Below are 15,859 nucleotides of genomic sequence, written 5' to 3'. Positions count from 1 at the left end.
GGCTTTCGCCAAATGATCTTTCAACAATAAAATCCCTCCGAGCCCGTGTTAACTTGCTGTCACCAGCTGTCAAGGACCTTTGTAAAGATCATTCTCAGTTCCTATCTTCAGACCATTCTACCAATGACTCAATCTCTACTAGTGATACTGATTCAAGTGATAAACTTGGTAATGACCCAAGTGATGATCTCAGAAATGATTCAAGTGATAACCTCAGAAATGCTTCAAGTGATAACCTCAGAAATGATTCAAGTGCCAATCCCAGTAATGACTCAAGTGATTCACCTAGTGATAATCTTTGTGATACTCGTATCGGTAATGACGCAAATGTCCAGCCTTGTGATAACCTCAATGATATGCCAAGTCAGCCTACCATTCCTGATGGTACCAAGAAACCGAGGGGCCGTCCTAAAGGCCTGTCACAGCCAAAAACAACCACCTCTACCCGCCCTAAATCCAAGCTCACCACCAAAACTACTCGTCCATTGTCAAGGAAAAATACCTCTATTTGCCCAGTATGTACTCAACTAGTAGAAGATGATCACAAATCCTTTCAATGTGAGGCGTGTACAGTCTGGGTCCACATTTCCTGTGTCAATATCTCTGATGCCATGTATGAATATCACCAAAACAACCCATGTGCCAACCTGATATTTTTTTGCCCTGACTGTATTTTGTATGGTCCTTCTATGCTTCGCACTTTAACCACACTCACAAAAGATCTCGATTCTATGAAACAACAGCTCGTACCATTTGCCTCTGAGCTTTCTAGTCTGGGCGTTATTACTAGTTCTCTCTCTGATGACCTACAACTCCTGAAAAACGCCTCTCCTACGGCCCCTTTGACTAGCTGTCAGGAGATCGCCGCATCTCATTCCAAAGCTCAGGCAGACGTGCAAGTCTTGTCAAAGGAATTACACGAACTTCGTACCACCACGCTGAATGATCAATCAGATCTCAGAGAATCCGTCCAACAATTACGCTCACAACTATTAATATTCGAAAATACTGAATCTCCGCCAGTACAATCCCTCGCAGAAGAAATCGAAGCACTCAAAGATTTCCAAGCTATCTTATCTGAACAACTTGACTCTCAAAATGATGAATTACTACGCCTGAAGACTAGTTTCACTGACCGTCGGGGTAACGATCCTAACATCTCTATCCCTGCCGGTGGTAATTTTTCTCCATCTACTGCACCGAAAACCAATTCAGCCATTGGTACGCCACAAACCAATCATACTCACTCCTCGAACTCTGGGCCTCATTCTACAAGCGGCCATCCTTCTAACCACTCCCAACTTCATCAAACTAAATTTATCGACAAAAATCTGGAAATTTCTAGCCGCAAACGTAACGCTATTCTCTTCCAAGTACCGGACTCCAATGACTATGAGGAAGACGCTAGGTTTTCTTCCTCCATCCTTAGAGACTTAGACTTTACCCCCCACCAATGTCAGTATATTCGTATATCGCGGATTGGCTATTTCAACCCTGGTCAAAATCGTCCTCTACGTCTTGAGTTTCAATCGGTTAGTCACCGCAAATATTTCGTACAAGGCATTACTCAATGGAGGCATTATTATGGCTTTGAATACCCCGTATCTCCAGACCGTACAGAATCTCAGCGTATCGCCCATCGTCAATTGGTGGCTGAACTTCGCGATCGCCGTGCAAGGGGTGAAACCAATCTTGTGATTCGCCGCGGTCAAATAGTCTTCAATGATACGTCCACTTTTAACGCTACAGATGTCGCCGCTACTCGGAATCAGAATCTTTCATCATACTTACTCTCTTCACCCAACAACAATCCACTATCTAACCATTACCACCACATCCCACCTACCCAAAAAAACTAACTGCAATACCCCCCACCCCAAGTCTCGTTGTGATCTCATTTAATGCCCAGCATCTTTACGGTAAGCGCCCAGAACTTTTGACCCTTTCTCCTGAATGGAGTGCCGACTGCATCTGTATCACTGAAACATGGGCTACTCCTTCACAAGATGATGCAGTTTTTAACCTGCCGGGGTACACTATCTTGCGCCAAGACCGTTTGGATCGAAATGGTGGTGGGGTACTAATCTACATTCGTCAAGATATTGTTTTCCATAAGCTCGACGTCTCTGTGACCCATCCAGAATCTCTATGGCTTGAACTTAAACCTCGTAACTCATCCTCCTGGGTCACCCTTGCCTGTGTATATCGTTCCCCGAACTCTTCAAAATCAGACACTCAAAAACTTTTTAATGATATCCGTTTCTTTTCTCACCGTAATAATGAACTCATCATCACTGGTGATTTTAACCTGCCTACCATCTGTTGGAGAACTGTTACTAGTACCTCGTGCTCATCATCTATTCAAAATGACTTCATTGATCTACTACACTCTTCAGCCCTCCATCAAAATATTGTCTTCCCAACACGTTTTAGTCAAACCTCCTCTATGCGGGCTAGCACTCTGGATCTCCTCATCACAAGGGCCAACGTTACTCCTACAGTGACTCCCCTCCCTCCGGTAGGGAGCAGTGACCATATTACGGTACATACAATATATCCCCTGCCAGTGTCTATTACAACCCCACAAAAATTTGATCTCGATTATGACTACTGCCGCGGTGACTATGAAACACTAAACCTACTCTTAGTTAGCTATGACTGGTCCCCACTATCTAAATTAAGTACCGAGGATGCGTGGTCCTTCTTTAAAAAGTCTCTCTTTGAATGTGTTGAGAAAACTATCCCCTTGTTCAACCATTCGGCCAGGTCCTCTTCCAAGCCATGGATTTCAGTCTCTACCAAGCGTGCAATCAGGAAAAAAGAGCGCCTCTGGAAGAAATTGCGTCAAGCTGCCTCTTCAGGTGACCAGCTTCGCCATGATCACCTTAAACTACTTTATAAATCCCAGACCAAACACGTCAAGACTCTCCTTCGCCAAGCCACGGCCAAATCCATAAAACGGAAGCTAAAATCAGTAAATACCAACCCTCGCGCGTTCTATCGGTTTGTGCGTCGTCAGATTCGCTCACTACCTTCTCGTCTTAACATTCACCTTAAAAACGGTCAAAAAACTGCCTCCGATTCTGAAATGGCTGACTGTCTAAATCAAACCCTAGTGTGTAATTTCAATTCGTCCCCCCCTGACCTCACCAACCTACCTGACACCTTGACAACTTCTATGCCTGACTACCTTCCCTCTATTAGTGCCATTTATCACATCCTACGGAAATTAGATGTTAAGAGTGCTTCAGGACCCGATGGGATACCAAATCGTCTTCTCAAAAACTGTGCCTCAACTCTCTCCCCTCCACTTCACGCGCTTTTTAAATTATCTATCTCTGAAGGTACTCTCCCCCTAGATTGGTGCACAGCTCATGTCACCCCACTTTATAAAGGCAAGGGCAGTAAAAGTGATGCTGCAAACTATAGACCAATTAGCCTTACTTCAACTATATGCAAAGTTCTAGAGAAGTGTATCCGCGCCCCCCTCTTGGAGTTTGTTAATCCCCTTCTTAGCTCTTTCCAACATGGCTTTCTTAATAATCGGTCCGTTGAATCTAATCTCTTATGTGCCCTTTATACCTGGTTAGCTGCTTATGATGAGGGCCGCCGTGTTGATGTTGTATATTTGGACATTGCTAAAGCATTTGACTCTGTTCCCCATAAGCGTCTCTTGGCCAAGCTTCGTGCCTTGGGTATAAATAATAACATATACTATTGGATTAAGGCTTACTTACTACGCAGAACCCAATCGGTACGTGTTGGAGCCAGTCTCAGTACCCCCCTCCCTGTTACTAGTGGGGTCCCACAAGGGAGCGTGCTTGGACCACTATTGTTTTTAATCTTTATTAACGACCTGCCCGATAAACTTGTCTCCCAATTATGTCTATTCGCGGATGATTTAAAGCTTTTCCGTGAGATAACCTCCTATAATGATATACTTCTTCTTCAATCTGACCTCACTCGACTTGAGGCTTGGTCAAAGACGAATGGTCTGTCCTTTAATGGGCAAAAGTCGTTGCTTTTATCTATTCAACGTTCTGAGGTTAAAACTGATATTCCGTCCCCTTATTTCCTAGGTGGCCAAAATATCCGCCGCGTTAATGAGTGTCGTGATTTAGGTATACAAATTTCGCATAATCTTTCTTTTCATGCCCACATCAAGAAAACTTGTAGTCGTGCAAACGGTCTCCTTGCCACAATTAAAGCCAACTTTCCAAATATCCCTAATACCTTAATGACCCGTCTCTTCAACTGTTATGTCCTTCCCATATTAGAATTTGGTAGCCAAATTTGGAACCCCTATCAGGTCTCTGACACTAAATTACTCGACAATGTTCAAGGTCGTGCGTCGAAAATACCTATTCACCTTCGTCACCTCCCTCGTACTGATAGACTAAATTCCTTGGGTTGGTCGTCCCTGTCTGCGCGGCGCACTTATCTAGACCTTGTTTCCCTTTTTCGTATAGTCCACACCAATGGTCAAAAGTTTTTTAAACAAGCCCCAAACCATCATGCCACTCGAGGCCATAACCTTAAACTATTTCTCCCCCCTTCCCGCAAAAACCAATTAAAAAACTCCTTTTTTCGACGAACCATTCCTCTCTGGAACTCTTTACCACCTGATTTGGTCTCCCTGACGTCCCTTCCTCCTTTTAAAGTAGGGCTTAAAAAATTCCTTCAAGTGTAGTAAATCTCATTGTATTTTTATTTTTTATCCCAGTCAATTTGTATATTTTGTACATTATTATTCTATTGTTATATTGCTTATTTCGCTCCTGGAGCTGTAAGGCGTTCCACGCCCTAGCTCGTCAATAAACACGGAACAAAAAAAAAAAAAAAAAACTGGGATCGGCATGGTTTCAATATTGAAATCGAAGACTTGGTTAATAAAAGCTAGTTTCGAGACAGCGGACAAATTTATTTATATTTCATATGTATGAAATGTTATATACTTCTCAATTATTCAAGAAAGAGTGTCGGATAATATTTGCTGGAATTAAGATTAATATTTCTAGCTGAAAATAAAACTTACCTTTTGTTTAGGCCTAATATTTTTGACTAAATTCGTAACTTTCAAACTTTCGTTAAAATTTGGCGCGTAATTTCTGAGAAATAAGGTTCAGTTCAGTTTTACGCGCTCGGGGCGCCACCTCTGATTCTTAGCTTGAACTAGAAATCTGTCAAAGTGCCAGACATTTAAAAATGGCGGATATGCGCTGAAGTCGGTCGAAGGCGTTCTTGTCAACTGTCACTTTTGTCAGCTGTCATGTTTTTCCATTTGTTTTTAAAATCCCGTAAAAGTTTTAAGTTTATTTTTTGCAACTTTACGTTCACGTTAATTATATTTTTACAAGCGTTTAAATGCTGTGTTTCTTTCACAAATACACGAGTACCTACGAGAGATGAGTAAGTACTCTTTACCCTTGATTTTTTCCCCGTGTTCAATTCCAGGGCAACGCCTTGGGCGGTTTAGTTATTAATACTTAATTATTAATGAACCTAAATAATTAATCACGACTGATACAGCGTCGTAAGGGCCGAGGCCTTAAACGTAACAGTAAACTAGTCGTCTCGCAGTTAAGCCTATACCTGAAATTACCCAGAACGAAGGACTGTCAAAAATATCTAGATTCTAGAATACTTATTTTTCGATAATTATTTAATAGAATTAAAAACTGGGCAACAAACCTCGAAATCAGGTTAATCGGCGAGCTTGAAAACATTAGTGGCATTCACATTTTAGAAGATGTAATCGTATCTTTATTGCATGAATGTTAATAGTTAGCGTAGTTTGGAATTTAAACTATCGTAAATTTCTGAAAATACAGAGCTTCTCAAAAGATATTAATCAACACGCGACTGTAGTAGAGGTTGATGGCCAAAAATTGGTCAGAGAAATGTCCGAAGCTCTCAATAAAAATTTTAACCGCAAAAAGAAAGCGCTTACCGTAAATATTACCTTATTATTTACTTTGGTGGTTAATGTAAGGAAATTAAGACATTGTGGTTAATTTTAATAGAGATTAGTTGATGTTGCTGAAGATTTGGTTAGAAACTATAAGGACCAAGCCTTAAAAGTTGGCTACTTAATTTTATTTGAATTTAATAATTAGATTTAAGATTAAAAAAAATTAAATTAAATTGAAATAAATATAGTTAGACGACGTTAAATGGGCCAATGTCAAATACTTAAACGAAGATCCCAAAACAGAGGTTAATTTGACGTATTCCCCCAAATTTAAGAGAGGTATCAATGAGAGCTTCTCAGGGGTTCATATTCCCCTGGAAATCTATGAAGGATGTAAGATATTCTTAGAATTTTAAACAACACGAGAGAGAATTTTCGAATTTGCTAAGAATAATAAGAATTTTTAAAAGATACTGAAATCTTGAATGGATTAAAATGGTCTTCTAAATTAGACGAAACTTTCATTAATAACTCGAAAGAAGATCCAACATTGCTCTGGCAATATTTTGGAAGCCATACCGGATTTATGAGACAGTTCCCTGGTACTTTATTAAACTTTAAACATTAAAAATGCCTCTCGGAACGAACGTGGGAATCATTTGTATTCCGATTTATTAGCTAGCAAATGGAATACCATAGATAATTATCCTGACTTGTATGATGTAAGACGAAGACCATGGTATATTCACGGTTCAAGTTCTCCCAAAGATATGCTGATATTAATGGACACGTATGTTCAAAGATGTTCATCCATTAAAGGGGTTGGCCGGAGCTGTTGGGGTGAAAGGGGGGGGGGTCAAACTGTTGGTTAGCATATGGAGTAATTTCGGTTGAGAGGGGGAGTGAACTGTGTATCCCCTACGTTAGGGGCAACTTTGTACTAGAGAATACTATTTGCCCCCGGAAGGGAAGGGGAGGGGGGATATCACTAAGGTAAGAGATAGAAGGTTATGACGTTGCCTTATATGGGAAAGAAATTACTCTATTGCTTACCCGCCCACCGCGACGGTGGCGCCATTCCTTATGGCCAAAGAGCTGGGTGTTTTCCCCCTGAACTAAGGGCGGACTTCACCCCAACAGCGCCGGTTAGCCCCTTTAAAAAACCCCATGAACTTTTGAACCAACAAAAAAAAATCTAAATTTTGTAGGAGTGGTAGCATGCATGGACAAACCATGGAAATCATGAAAAATTCTGTGAAAAACATTCTAGACACTTTGGGGGAAGATGATTTTGTGAATGTGGCTAAAGTAAGGAACTCTCCGTGACCTCCAAACCAAATTTTAAATCAGGCGTAACGAACTTCTAAAATTAGTAACATATTTGGTTGGGAAATTTGTTTTCTTTTTAGTTCAGCAACGAAACTAATTGGGTTTCCTGCTTTCAAACATTTGTACAAGCGACGTGGAGAAACAAATATGTTAGGAATTTATTTTCTAAATAAATTTAATCCACGGGATCAGTGGGGGAAAAATTAAAATTGAACTGAACCCTTTTTTCCTCTCTCTTCCTAGACACTAATTAAAGAAATAGACAACTTGAAAGATAGCCAAATGGCCAGCTTAGCTAAAGCGTTAAACTTTTCCTTTTCGCAGTTCGACAAGGTTACAAGTTTGTTTGTTTATTTAGATTGGGATGCGGGTGGGTTTATGGGTTTATGGGTTTTTATTTTTGATTATTTGTTTTAAATAATGTTCTGGATTTTGTTTAATTCCTCCTCGTACGCTAGTTTGACGAGCATCGTCAGAGAGAGGGCAAGTGGATTGGTGCAGACTGCAATAAAATAATTGTTATTTTTACTGATGGTGGAACGGAAGTAGTTGGCGACGTAATTAAAAAATGGAATCGTGATAAGAGAGTGAGTCACTTAGAAGTAGCAATAGAGACTTCACTGTAGAAACATATTTTTTGAGGTTTTTTCGCGAACAGGAACGCGTGTTTTTATGATTTTCGCGAACAGGATCGCGCCTTTTTATGATTTTCGCGAACAGGATCGCGCCTTTTTATGATTTTCGCGAACAGGATGGCGTATTTTTATGTTTTTCGCGAACAGGATGGCGTATTTTTATGTTTTTCGCGAACAGGATCGCGTCTTTTTATGTTTTTCGCGAACAGGATGGCGTATTTTTATGTTTTTCGCGAACAGGATGGCGTATTTTTATGTTTTTCGCGAACAGGATCGCGTATTTTTATGTTTTTCGCGAACAGGATGGCGTATTTTTATGTTTTTCGCGAACAGGATGGCGTATTTTTATGTTTTTCGCGAACAGGTTCGCTTGTTTTATGTTTTTCTCTAACAATATCGCGTGTTTTTATGATTTTGGCTAATAAAATGGCGTCTTTTTATGATTTTGGCTAATAAAATGGCGTCTTTTTATGTTTTTGGCTAATAAAATGGCGTCTTTTTATGTTTTTGGCGAATAAGATGGCGTCTTTTTATGTTTTTCGCGAACAGGATGGCGTCTTTTTATGTTTTTCGCGAACAGGATGGCGTCTTTTTATGTTTTTCGCGAACAGGATGGCGTCTTTTTATGTTTTTCGCGAACAGGATGGCGTCTTTTTATGTTTTTCGCGAACAGGATGGCGTATTTTTATGTTTTTCGCGAACAGGATCGCGTGTTTTTATGATTTTCGCGAACAGGATCGCGGCTTTTTATGTTTCAATGTGTTTTGACAATTAAAAAAATTATGTTTTTCACGTCAAATTTGATCGTGAACATAACATTATATCTTGTAAATTATTTCAGTACCGAATATTTACTTTTGCTGTTGGCCCTCATCCTGTTCCTTATGCTACTTTGAAACAAGTAGCGTGTAAGAACAAAGGCTTCTTTAGTAGTATTCCTTCCATGGTAATTTAATTTATATTAAATTCGAACCAATCATTTTCCGAAATATAAAAAAAAAAACAACTAAGGTATAATTTTAGGGGGCCACTCGAACAAGAGTTCAGGTAAATAAACAAAAACCGAAACCAATAAAAACAATTTTCAAAGAAATATTTTCGTTATTATTATTATTTCAATTTTTTTTTTATTTATTTTCTCCATTCTTTAGATTTAGGCCTTTTTTAAATTTTATTTTATGTAAGTTTATTTCTTTTATTTTCTATTTTTTTTTTTTTTCGTTTTTATTTTTAATTTTAACCCGTTTGTTTTTGGCGTGGTTTGGTTTACTAAAAAAGTTTACTAAAAAGTTTCAATTTAGAAAATATCTTAATATTTAGACTAGTTTTGACTTAAATAATTTATAGGATTATGTGAAAGTTTTGAGTCGTCCAATGGTATTGTCGAAAGAACACGAATTTCAATGGACCAATTTCTATAGGGACGTTTTTGTAAGAATCCTACATTTACCGAATATTCTTTAAATTTACCGAATATTCTTTAAATTTACCGAATATTCTTTAAATTTACCGAATATCTTTTAAATTTACGGAATATCCTTTAAATTTACCGAATATCCTTTAAATTTACCGAATATTCTTTCAATTTACCGAATACCCTTTAAATTTACCGAATATTCTTTAAATTTACCGAATATCCTTTAAATTTACCGAATATTCTTTAAATTTACCGAATACCCTTTAAATTTACCGAATATTCTTTAAATTTACCGAATACCCTTTAAATTTACCGAATACCCTTTAAATTTACCGAATATTCTTTAAGTTTACCGAATATTCTTTAAGTTTACCGAATATTCTTTAAGTTTACCGAATACCCTTTAAAATTACCGAATACCCTTTAAAATTACCTAATACCCTTTAAAATTACCGAATACCCTTTAAAATTACCTAATACCCTTTAAAATTACCTAATACCCTTTAAAATTACCGAATACCCTTTTAATTTACCGAATATCCTTTAAATTAACGAAAAACCCTTAAATTAACGAAAAACCCTTAAATTTTCCGAATATCCTTTAAATTTACCGAATACCCTTTAAAGTTACCGAATACCCTTTAAATTTACCGAAAAACCCTTAATTTTTCCGAATATCCTTTAAATTTACCAAATACCCTTTCAATTTACCAAATACCCTTTCAATTTTCCAGGGACTCGGTGTATTAACTACAGTCACTCTTCCAGTTTTTAACACATCCAATGACGAACAAAACAAAGTAAAACATTTATGTTTACTTTGAATTTTCAAACCTAATTAAAATTATTTTAATGAGGAAATAGGAAATTTACGTTAACTGTGAAATGACTGTTTTCAGAACCAATCCATCGTCGGTGTTATGGGAATTGATATAACGGTACAGGAACTAGTCGATCAAGAACCTAGCTACAAGCTCGGACCAGGTGGTTACTCTTTCGCCTTGAATCACAATGGATTAGTAGTTTTTCATCCTGACTTGCCTACCGAAGTTACTAGGCCTCCCATGCCTACTCAGGTAGGCCTTAAGTCATGCAGGCATGTTGTAGGCCTAGTTCAAGGTTTTAAAAACATTTTGGGCGGTCCAGATTACAGCTTTCGATGACTCGCCTCACGTGGATTTCCTAGAAGTTGAAGCTGAAAATTCCGAAAGAGAAAATGTAGGCCTAATTACGATTCTTTTAAGTGATCTATTTCTAGACGTACGAGTTTCTGTTTATTTAGATTCGGAAAGCCATGATAAATCAGCAAAGTGGGACCAAGACAGTTCGAGGAATTATTAAAATGTCAGATTCGGTAGGTCAAACTAGGCTTAGCGCTTTTTGTAGATCAAACTAGGCTTAGCGCTTTTTGTAGATCAAACTAGGCTTAGCGCGTTTTGTAGATCAAACTAGGCTTAGCGCGTTTTGTAGATCAAACTAGGCTTAGCGCGTTTTGTAGATCAAACTAGGCTTAACGCGTTTTGTAGATCAAACTAGGCTTAGCGCGTTTTGTAGGTAAAACTAGGCTTAGCGCGTTTTGTAGGTAAAACTAGGCTTAGCGCGTTTTGTAGGTAAAACTAGGCTTAGCGCGTTTTGTAGGTAAAACTAGGCTTAACACGTTTTGTAGGCCAAACTACGCTTAGCCTAAAAACGGATTTTGAAACTATTTTAACTCGTGTCGTGTATTGAATTACTTTTAAAGATCCACGCGGTTGTGCAATCTCTCACATATTATTACACATCAGTCGAGAAAACTTCATTTAGGTGTGTTTCTTACGATTCATTAATTAAAAGAAATTAACATAAATTAACAAAAACATTTCCCCCCCTCTTTCGTAAAAGCTTGGCCTTAGTGGTACACAGCAAACACACGCATTACCTCGAAATAAAGGGATATAATTTAAAAAAGGGGGTCGATGTGCAAGCGGCGGAACTTAACAAATTAATCTTAGCACCCTGGTAATTAAAATTAATTAACTCAATAGAAGTTAATCACGATTAAATATAATTCAAATTAAAACAAACCCCCCTCCATATAAAAGGAAATACTGCAACAATACAGTCATTCTGGAAATTAGCATTTTGAACGCGGCCATGAAAAATTACGTAGAAACTTGCAACGAAGTTCTAGTCAAACGTTTAATGTTTGATATTGATAGATCTAGGCCAATTATTAAATATTGGGAAGACCAACAGAATAGTGGGAAAAGGTATAATTAAAAATAATTATTTTTAATTAGTTAATTAGGCGCTGATTAAAAATATATTTAATCTAAATTAAAATTAGGCAGCACGTAATATACACGTTTGTCACAACCGAAGGAGGATTATCTCGCGTTTACCCTTACGAGTAATAATTAAAATAATTATTGATTCTAATTAAATATAATTAATATTAAATTGTTAAATTTAATATTAGGGAAACGGCTACATTTAAACCAAAGGCAGATCCCAAAAAAGCTCATTACTATCAAAGAGCCGTTTATTCTAATGGCTGGGTTTTTCTAGTTCCAGAAATAGACGATGGTAATTAATTAGCCCCCCCTCCCCCATTGTCAAAGTACTTTTAGGCCTAAATTAATTAATGTTTTTGGTTAAGGATTACCCATGAACGAAACTCAAACTAACATGAAATTTGCTAAAATGTTGGTTTTAAATTACCCGAGTCGAGGCGTTCTTTATAAGCCTGCAGTCGTGGGTGGCGTCATTAAGTCTGATTTGATTAAAAACCTTCTCATGACAACGCCTAATGATAACGAACTATCCAAGTACCATTGTGGACAACATAACGTAAATAATTATTATTTTATTTAGTACAGATTTGGGTTTATTAGAAGCGTTAATGAGGTAGATTAATTATTCGCGTTTTAGGATGAACAGAAACAAGTTCTGTGCTACCTTGTTGATGATGGAGGTTACATCATCATAACAAATCAAAAAGACGACGATTTTATGGTAATTTTTAATTTTTGTTCAATTTTTTAGTTTTATTTTTATGTTTATTTCTTTGTTAATTAATATTAATTCATTTATTCTTGGGAAAATAGCCCGGTAAATTTTTGGGTAGCGTTGACGCGGAGTTAATGCAAGATCTCGTCAACAATAGCATCTTCAAACAGTTAAAGGAAACTGATCACGAAGAATTATGCGAAAAAGTTAAAAAAGTTAACGCGTCTCCTTCCGCGCATTCTAACAATCTATTTAAAGTAAGTGAAATAATCGTTTATTATTATTTAATATTCTTTTAATAATTATTTTTGTTTAACGAGTAATCTAATACTTACTATCTTAATAATTTACTAATTATATGTAATTAATTTAATTGTGTTCAGGTTATTTACCAAGTTTTCTCCACCTTCGAATTTTCTAATATCTTCTGGAATATTTACTACTTGTAATTTTATTTATTATTTATTACAACAATTAAGTTTTGTCAGGGATAGATTTAATTTTAGAAGTAGGAATGGAGAACAGAGTAATGTGGGCGCGCGTCAAAGTCCCGGACCCCCTTCCACGGGACGGAGGGGGGGGGGGAATATGAAAGAAGTGGCGGGTCATAGCGACAGAGTTAAAAAGGGATTGCGTATTTATTTTTCGCCGTCCCCGTCAGGAACGTCATCGAAACGTAGTTGACGTGAGCCCCAATAAGATAATTTAAACTTTTCGTTACGTGTTGGAGGAAGGGGGGGGGTCTTTACTGGGTGGTCTACGAGTCGGACTGAAGTAAATACTAACCACCGTTCTCCATTCCTACTTCTAAAATTAAATCTATCCCTGGTTAAAGGGAACGGTATTTAGGCCTAATAATTCTTTAACTACAGTTTAACTACATTCTCCATTTGGAGTCCATCGAGTCGAGCCCTTCCAGATTTCTCTATAAACTCTGACGATGTCGAAGTTTGTTCCAAAGTTTCGGCTCGTTATTACGTAGAAAATCCCGTTTCTTACGCTGGATATTTCATCTGCGATGAAAAGAATGAGAGAGTCAGGAGGTAACTATAATCTAAAATATCTTTCAATTTTATTTATTTTTAGTTAACTAATTAAGTAATAATTAAGAATATTTTGCAATTTTATTTTTTAATTTATTATTTATTAAATAACATTTAAATCTCTAGAAATTATAGTCTCGCCACACTTGGCGAAGGTTTCGCGACAAATTTGATGTTGATAGTTACCACCCCCCAAACCCATTGTCACGTTCCTGAACTGGTACAACAACCTAGAAAGGGTAAGTGAATTATTTTAGCCTGATTTTAGCTTACTGCTTTCTTTTTTTGGGGTAAAATGTCATAGATCATTTCCGTGTATCTAAGAGGGAAAGACCAACCCCCCCCCCTAGGGGAACTTCTTCTTTTGCACGATATTTGAAAGAAACTCTCCTTACAACCCCCCCCCCCCCCGAAAGAATGACCCCAACCAACTTTATTCTTGTTGAAAAGACTTTTGTCCTGCCCAACTTCCTAGAAGACCGAGTGTCTCTTTTCAATTCTTTTGGTGGGGTTAGTTATTTCTTTAAATCTTTGAATTCCTTACTATCGAACTCAGGTGTGGTGCCCATAAGTAAACCCCGCGATAAGTTAACTATCTCGAAGATCTTTTAGTCTTTTTGGGGTTTTACGAATTATGGCTTAAAGAATTTAAGCAGTACCATTCCATAAGTTCATAAGATATGTTCCATGATAAGTTTGTCACTGGTAACTTAGAAACTGGAGCTTGTAATTTTGAAGTGAATGAGGTAGGTCATAGATTCGGGGTAAAGCGAGGGAAATCTGGTGAGGCGCTGTTGCCAAATTTGGGCTTAGTAATGCAGGCTAAATAGGACCTAGATGGAAACTCTGCAAAATTAATTAACCACCGAGTGTAGTCATTCAATTGACTCGCTTCCGTCGTTCCCCCTCGAACTAGCTCGAGCTGTAAGTCTCTAGCATTACGAACTTGTATGGGTAGTGTCGTACTTATGGAAGGAACATATCTTAAAAACTTATGTTGTTACGAATTGTAGCTTTAAGAATTTAAGCAGGGATGGATTTAATTTTAGAAGTCGGAATGGAGAACGGTTAGTATTTACTTCAGTTATACCGACTCATAGACCACTCAGTATAGAGCCCCTCCCTCCCTCGCCAACACGTAACGAAAAGTTTAAATTATCTTATTGGCTGTTCACTTAAACCCTACGTTTGATGACGTTGCTGACGGGGACGGCGAAAAATAGTGACGTAATTCCTTTTTACCTCTGTCGCTATGACCCCCCGCCTTTTCTTTCATACCCACCCCTCCATCCCGTGACGCGCGCCCACGTTACTCTGTTCTCCATTCCTACTTCAAAAATTAAATCTATCCCTGGTTTAAGCGTAACTTTAGCTTTCTGAAGTAAATTTTAAGTATTTTTCGATGCCAGCGACGTATTTTAGAATAATGCGTATGCGATTATTGCGAAAAATTGTTGTTATTTACAAATAAATAAATAAATAATAATAAATATATTTTATATATATAAATAGTGGAGCAAATTGATATTTGCACTCCGAATGTCCGTTACAGGCGAAGGCCTGGTAAATGTTTCGCTAACCATAGCCAGGTTTGTACATTAAAAATTATTCTACTTTAATCAAAACCCCTCAAATTTCTCACTAACTCACACACCCAACTTATCTTAATTAATTAATTAATTAAAATAACTAATTAAGGAATACACTTTGGATTGTGGTCAAGGCAACGTGATAAAATTTTCCTTTTACCTTCTGGGTTTGGAAATAACAACGTTACTAGTTAGTCGAAAATGGTTATTTTAAACCAAAAAAAAATAAAATTCGCCTCTTAGCTTTATAAGCCCGAGAATAATTAATAAACCGCCGTGAACTGCGTAATTAGTAATTTAATTAAGCTAAACGAACCACCTCGTTAGCGTTTCAATAAACAAAAACTAAATCTTATACGACTGTGAAAATAAACCAACCGCCTTGTCTGATAAAAATAAATTTCGCGCAAGTTTTATTTTTAAGGGGAATTTTTCTTAGCTTCCCCCAAAAATAATCCAAAAAGAGAAAAATGCAAAAATATTTTGAGCCAGTCACTGATTTTAGAGAAAGACAAAAAAATAAATAAATAGAATATTAAAATAACGTGAAAAGGAATTTAGATTAATTGTTAAATTAATTAATTTATGCACAAAATGTGATTTGCAAAAATGTTTTACAAATGATAACCTTGTAGAGCTTACAAGAACAAATTCCCTTAAATAAACAAACAAAGTGTGAAAACTATTTAAAAAAAAATGTCATATTCATATATATAAATACTATTTAATATTTAGAAATTAATAAATATTAATAAACTTACCTCTATAGACGATTTAATAATCACTATTTCATATAATATAATATATTATATATTCAAATTAATTATTATTATTATAATGATGGATGAGTAGATTTAATTACGTTTCTATTTCTATGTTGATTGCGTTCTCATTTCTGTCATCTTTTTGAAAATTAAAATTTAGCTCCTGCTGAAATTGTGTGTTTT

The 15,859-nt window shown here is 36.9% G+C and overlaps 1 protein-coding gene across 1 annotated transcript; it reads left to right on the top strand.

Annotated features, from left to right (window-relative positions):
• The first annotated feature begins 5,173 nt into the window (after positions 1–5,173).
• Positions 5,174–15,849, top strand: LOC149709839 (voltage-dependent calcium channel subunit alpha-2/delta-1-like). Its single transcript, XM_089857950.1, has 31 exons — positions 5,174–5,409; positions 5,670–5,751; positions 5,832–5,951; positions 6,024–6,080; positions 6,160–6,304; positions 6,382–6,513; positions 6,590–6,701; positions 7,120–7,219; positions 7,321–7,389; positions 7,484–7,573; positions 7,699–7,827; positions 8,717–8,821; positions 8,899–8,922; positions 9,223–9,306; positions 10,027–10,092; positions 10,192–10,368; positions 10,439–10,510; positions 10,575–10,646; positions 11,034–11,095; positions 11,174–11,290; positions 11,374–11,541; positions 11,619–11,681; positions 11,751–11,857; positions 11,931–12,121; positions 12,203–12,286; positions 12,379–12,537; positions 12,664–12,725; positions 13,153–13,323; positions 13,450–13,562; positions 14,836–14,912; positions 15,022–15,849. Exons 1-31 carry the CDS (start codon positions 5,270–5,272, stop codon positions 15,124–15,126), a joined length of 3,255 nt encoding a protein of 1,084 aa, XP_089714076.1. The 5' UTR covers positions 5,174–5,269; the 3' UTR covers positions 15,127–15,849.
• Positions 15,850–15,859: the final 10 nt, after the last annotated feature.

This window comes from Phalangium opilio, unplaced genomic scaffold (assembly GCF_054372755.1).
Source record: "Phalangium opilio isolate 3A_F unplaced genomic scaffold, DU_Popi_V2 ptg000011l_1, whole genome shotgun sequence".
NCBI lineage: Eukaryota > Metazoa > Arthropoda > Arachnida > Opiliones > Phalangiidae > Phalangium > Phalangium opilio.
This window is presented reverse-complemented; position numbering and strand designations above follow the sequence as displayed.